Genomic DNA, 6,549 nt, shown 5'->3' on the forward strand with positions numbered 1-6,549 from the left:
TCGCCAGCATTCGCTACAGATTACGACATGCCGTGTTTCTGGTGAGACGAGTTTGAACGATGCGCGGGCGCCTAGACGGAGAGGATCAGGATAATAATCTGGATAATATTGTGTGCGATACTGCAAATTTTGGCATCGATCCGATTCCAAGTAAATACAGGGCCAATATCGCCGATATTGATACCGATACCGATACTTTTTCCTGTCAAAAACATAGACTTAAATGACCAATTACACATTGTGTATCAATAATAACTGTTGATATGACAAAAATACTATTTTATATTGTATTATTTGACCATCTAGCACCCTCTATTCTAATTATATTCTTTATCAAACAAATCTTTTAGACTTTATTAATTTACTTACTGCTTGTTTTCTTAACAAAAAAAATCTATCTAATTTATAAACCCTTGCTATGTGTACTGCGTTAGACTAAATGAGATTTGTCATAATAACATTTGCATGTTACTGCGGTTTTGTTGATTATGATTGCCTTTCAGGTCCTCTTTTGTAAGTTGATTTTAGATAAAAGCGTCTGCTAAATGTCTTAACGTAAATGTAATTTTATTCACCTTAAAACTGTGGATATTCTTTGCCTTTCTAAAAGGAGTTTGCAAGCAGAGGACTCTAGAATATGAAAGCAATGCATATAGTTTTATGTTATGCATTTACCTCCCATAGAGTTATAAACAAAAACTTAACGTGGCTTAATGCATTAAAAAGATTAATATTAAAAGGCCAAAACCAGTATACTGATGATGCTAATGATGTGCAGGCAAGCAGCCCAGGATATGAACACAAAGTGCATGCATGTTAAGTGTTTTCCTCTGATAGAAAACCATTTATTCAGAAAATGCTTGACGTGGCTTAATGGTTAAAGACAGTGATACTGAATAAAAAGGCCAAATTGTGAATGTAATGGGTCTGGCTTCCAGTCTCATCTACTTCCAGCAAATTTAGCAGTGCTGATAGATATTGAAAACAGGTGTTTCTTACCATATTATTTTAATGTATTGTCTTATTTATAAACACACAGGGTGGATAGCACAAACATTTATAAAATGTAAAAAAATGATGTGGATAAGTTGGTGGTATTGCCACGTACAGATGCAAATTTGTACTATTCCATATCTCGCTTTAACCAAAAGTATACGCTTACGCTTGGAGTCACGTGATGGCATGACAACAAAACAGCAGGGGAGCAGCAGCAATGTTTGCATACGAGATGTGAAAACAGCGGCATATACACACGTCTACTCTTTGTTAAACGTATTGAGCAATGCATTAAGTGTAGAGGAGAAAAAATAACTGAAAGTATCGATCTCAGCAGGCTAGTATCGATCCGATTCCAATACCAAGGTTAGTATCGATACTATCGATATTAGGATCGATCCGCCAACCCCTAATTTTCAGCCATCAACAACTTAAATCCTGCTCTTGCAGAATTTTCCTCAAAGAAACCTACTGTATTCCGTCAGAGACGACTGCGGAGGCAAACGCAAAGTCATTTGGATTACTTTTTGGTGCAGCTATTGACATTTTTGTTTCTGAATAAATTATTGCGATTGCACGTTTCCGTCTTTCATGTTTTTTTATTACTGTACAGAGAGGGATGGTTAACGTTAGGTTTCGAGTTAGGAGTGTGACTAGCGACTACAAAAATATTTTTATGTTTTATTATCAAAATGAGAATTTTCCTGCATATTTTGGTCAGTTACGTTTTATATCCTTTTATATTCGCTATTAAATGGGTAAGTTATATAAAACAAACAAACAGCACCATGTCACCTCAGGAGTAAAGTAACTTCTGTTTGTTTGTTTTATATATGTTTATCAGTCATTCTTGAGAGGTGGGACAAAACAGGGTGCAAAATTGAAAAAAAATAAAACTTTGTACTCAGACAAAGGAAACTACATTTAAGTATCTTATATGTACTAAGCTACTGAGCTATGCTTTGATACAACCTCCCAACTTTTCTCTTTTTTAAAAAAAAATGTGTTTTTTAACTTGGAATGTGTAATATAATTTCAACTTTATCTTTAACAGCTTTCTAGATGTTTTTAACATTTCAAAACACATTCTCATGTTAGTAGACAGATTACACTTTCACATGTGACCAACAATTCCACAACAAATATAAAATATCATAATGAAATATCATCAAAATATTCATCTGGCGGAGGTGACAGAACTGACGGAGTTGACACATCTGACGGTGTTGACCAAAACCTGAATTTGTAGTCATTTTAACTATCAAATACATTGAATCAATTAATTACTGTATTAAAACAACCACAACAAACAGTGAGTATGTTATTGTTTATAAAGCTTCTATTCAAGAGTCACATTTAAGTATTTTGATATATTATTGGAACACAAAATCTTACGGTGGTGACATCTGACGGTGTTGACATTTGCCATTTCTTTCACAAAACAAATGGAGTTCATGTAGACATTTTGTTTTGTTTTTCTGTTGATGCTAGAGGCTAATGGAACCTGCTTCAGGAGAATAAAATGGTTTAAAGATTTCAAATAATTTTCTCAGAAATTGGATGTTTGGTGTTGACATATCATAGTTGTGACACACAAAATATTAACATTAGAATTAAAATATTCTAAAACTATAAAACTTAGCAGAGCCTGTGTGACATTGATGTACTCTGCAGAAGAGGACTGTGGCAAGGGGGTCCTTTTAGAGTGATAGCCCCTGATATTCCCTGATTTTATTACATTTTAAGTAATGTCTGACGGTGTTGACAAAAAGTGAGGACACACCTTCGAAACCTTATTAAACACACATGTCTGACTGAAAAACAACCTTGCTTTAATATGAGATATTATTAAGTGTTGCCTTGGATAAAACAAGGTCTTTTTCATCATTAATTTTTTTTAATCCATTTTATAGCATATGAATGAATAAACCCTTCTCTGTGGACACACAGTTTTAGATGTAGTGAGAAGACAATAAGTGTCATAGATTTCACATAATAATGAGCAAATGATATTGAAGGGGATAATTGTGTTAAATACATTCTATTATTAATCCCCATAGCATTTACAATTGAAAATATGTTTTATTTTTTAAAACTAATAGCAGTTATAATTGGTGGACATGTTTTGTCCCATATCTCAAGAATGACTGTTATATATAAATATTAGTTAATTGATGTCAAACTTGCCGCACATAATCAGACTGTTCAGATCTGATACACTAGCAAACAGTGGGTTTGTGTAAATATATTGTTAATAAAACAACTTTCTCCAATATCCTGCCTGTAGTGTTTGTTCTATTGTATTTGAATCGTCTGGTATTGACTATTGCAAATATATTGAATATGATTAATGCATGCTTGTATGTGTTCTGTTGATAGCTTATAGACTTTCTACTGTTATCAACTGTTTTTCACTTTAAGTGGATAGTCCTAAAATATATCTACAAATGCTTAGATGAGAATGCCTACTGCTAATAGTCTGCTGAATGTAAACTTTAGATTAGTTGACACACAACAGATGCACAACTAATGTTTAGTTAACTACTGTATCAACAGATAACAAACTAGTGATTTTGGTAAAAATGAGATGGTTAAGTAATTATTCATTTGATGTATTTGAGGCTCTTAAGTAAGGATGATATAATATGCTGTTGATCATATGTTGACATGACTGTAGACTATCATCTGACAGATTAATTTTAATAAATTGGTAGACAATTTAGAAGATGGTAACACAATCTACAGAAAGTTAGCTGACTAGTAGTAAATAACATGTTGCAAAAGACATACTGACAGTCAATATGCACTTTTTGTAAAATCTATAAATTAGAAACTAACATTCACTTTATAGTCTACAGGCAGTTAGTTGAATGTATGTTGCTTGTCTGTTGAAATAATGTTGTTGAATTTCAACTGATGCACTGTTGACATGCAACTAAATGAATACTGATAACTAGTAGGGTGTCAACAGATGGACCATCGAAATAAAGTGTTACCACATTTTACCCTACATGCACAACAATTCATTTAGACATTTTCCACAATTAGTTTTTTTACACATACAAATTGAGCAATCTCTTTTGCAGTTTTTTAAACTGTTGTTTTCTCTTGCAAATGTTCACACTGTTCACAGACTTGCAGTTCTTTTGAGCAATTTTTAATGGAAACAAAGTGGCAAAAGTGCAAGCGTGGAAAAATGAAAGTCAGAAGAATGCAGATGATTTTATTTGACATTAGCATGTTATGCAAATCTTTATGGGATTTTAACAACTCCATTAATTATGCCTTCAGAAAAAAGCAGGATCATTAAGAGCATTATGATCCATCTGATCTTCTTGCTGTTCTTGTTGTCATCCTCTAACACCTGAAAGAAAAGCCAAACTCAGATGAGCCAGCACTAACATACTGAGATCTTACAAACAGCTCTGCGATCTGAGTGTTTGGTTGCGATCACATCACCTTAATTGCAGCAGTACATTTGTGCGTCATTGAGAGCGGTGTCGTCTCCTTCTCCTTGTGGCGCCTGTATCCACGTCTTGATACCACAAATCCCTTTTCCGTGACATGTTTGACTCCAGTTGCCCCAGTCACCCCAGGATATGCCTTCACCCAGCAGGTAAAACCCTCCACTGCATTTGAAGCTAGAAGAAATTTGGGCAAAACAAACTCTTGGAACTATTAGCACAAAATTGTTTAAGAACTGTTTTTTGTTTTAGAAAATTTGACCACAAATAAAGTTTTGTATTCATTCTAAAACAATGAGGCCTACAATCAAAAAGAAATACAAAATCTGAAGGAAAACAAGTTGACAAAAAGATTTAATCTGAGATTTGGTGATAATTAGTGATTTGCAAGCAGTTTGTAAAAGACTGGTATTTTTCTTTTACCAAGTACACCAAATCAGTTTATTGTATTCAGTATATATACTCACCGGACGTTGTTTGCAGCTGTCTCATCACTACTTTCCCAAAATTTGCTGACTCTCAGCTGAAAAGCAATCAAGTATCCAGAAGGACACCATTGGATATCTGACCACCGACCCCAGCTGAAGAAAAAAGTTTTATTGAACAAACCACTCATTATTTTCAAGTTCATTTGAATAGCTTGCCTAGCTTGCAAACTGACTTTGCATAACCGCAAACCTGCTAAATTATTACTATTTAGACTGAGCCCATTACCTGCTTTCAGCTGACTGAACTGAGGTGTAAATGTGATGTGACTGTGTCTGGCTACTGGAGTAATCAACGCAGTGAAGGCGAATCCCATTAAGTGAAGTATCATCCCCACTGGCAAGACGATCTTGCACCTTAAAAACAACAACACTTAGAAAAATTAGATGAAGAAAAGGAGTAATTTTAACGTGAACCTCAAGTGTTCCTGGAGGTCCACCAGCATCACACATTTCAGATTTCTCCCTTCTCTGACCTGTCCATTTCAGGACTTGGAGTCTCTACTGAAGAGCTGATGAGATGAATCAAAAACGTTTACTGTTGGTGTGACTTCAGGAGCAGCTGGGAATCCCTGGACTAACCCAAACCAGAGGAACATTCGACTTCATGTTTCTTCAGTATTAAGCAGTCACAAAACTTGAGCAGGTGCAGTTTGAATTACTAACAGCAACTCTAGAGTTTACTTTCATTAAGGGCTTGTACTTGGTCACCAGCTTACACTTTCAAGCATTAAACCACCCACATACTACTATAATTAAGGCAGTTTTTAGCTTACCTTAAGACTGAAACCTGCGGCGTACATTCCCATTGGACACATTTCCCTGGAACCCCACGTCCCCCAATACCCTCCGTTCCAAACCTTCAGCTCCGATATGAAACGTCTGTCAATGCCTCGCTCAGGACGTCTTTTTCCGGCCTGAACGCTCACCTGCAGCCCAATAATGACTAACAGAGAAAACATCATGGAAACAGTGCGATTCATTGCTGCAGCACTGGCCTGATGGATTAAAATACGGATGAGATTAATTAATTGATCAAGCAGACACAAAGAGCTATTGCACTACCATAACATTCTCAGCTTTATTAAGGAAGATGGGTCATATTTATACAACACAAGTTCATACAACAGCATACAGGATGCTTCGACATCCAATCAAAGCAGTCAGAGGTCAAACAATACCCTATATGGATATTAGGAAATATAACAACATTTAAGATGTTGGTACAAACAGATATGTGTGTGTGTGTGTGTGTGTGTGTGTGTGTGTGTGTGTGTGTGTGTGTGTGTGTGTGTGTGTGTGTGTGTCTGTGTGTGTGTGTGTGTGTGTGTGTGTGTGTGTGTGTGTGTGTGTGTGTGTGTGTGTGTGTGTGTGTGTGTGTGTGTTCGGTTACCGTTATCATTATCATACGGATGCATCAGTGTGTCCGAGATCGGTTTCACGTTTTGTCTAATTGTGACCACGATGTGCACATAATGAAAAGAAGTTACACAAGGGCGGTCAAAAGTGAAGGGTAAGAAAAACTTTATAAGAAACGATAAAATTATAATAAGAAATTTGACAGTGTTCAAATGATGCTTTGCATGAAGAATTAAATATTTGCA

General features: G+C 35.6%; 1 protein-coding gene across 1 annotated transcript in view; it reads right to left on the reverse strand.

Annotated features, from left to right (window-relative positions):
- Window positions 1-4,456: 4,456 nt before the first annotated feature.
- LOC141292465 (vitelline membrane outer layer protein 1-like) overlaps window positions 4,457-6,549 on the reverse strand; it is a 3,294-nt gene continuing 1,201 nt past the window's right edge. The window contains exons 2-4 of the mRNA XM_073824483.1: window positions 5,175-5,302; window positions 4,928-5,041; window positions 4,457-4,637 (exon numbers count right to left, since the gene is read on the reverse strand). Of these exons, the coding sequence (XP_073680584.1) occupies window positions 4,457-4,637; window positions 4,928-5,041; window positions 5,175-5,302 (423 nt within the window). The remainder of the gene's footprint in view (window positions 4,638-4,927; window positions 5,042-5,174; window positions 5,303-6,549) is intronic.

The sequence above is a fragment of the Garra rufa genome, chromosome 19 (assembly GCF_049309525.1).
Source record: "Garra rufa chromosome 19, GarRuf1.0, whole genome shotgun sequence".
In the NCBI taxonomy this organism is placed as follows: domain Eukaryota; kingdom Metazoa; phylum Chordata; class Actinopteri; order Cypriniformes; family Cyprinidae; genus Garra; species Garra rufa.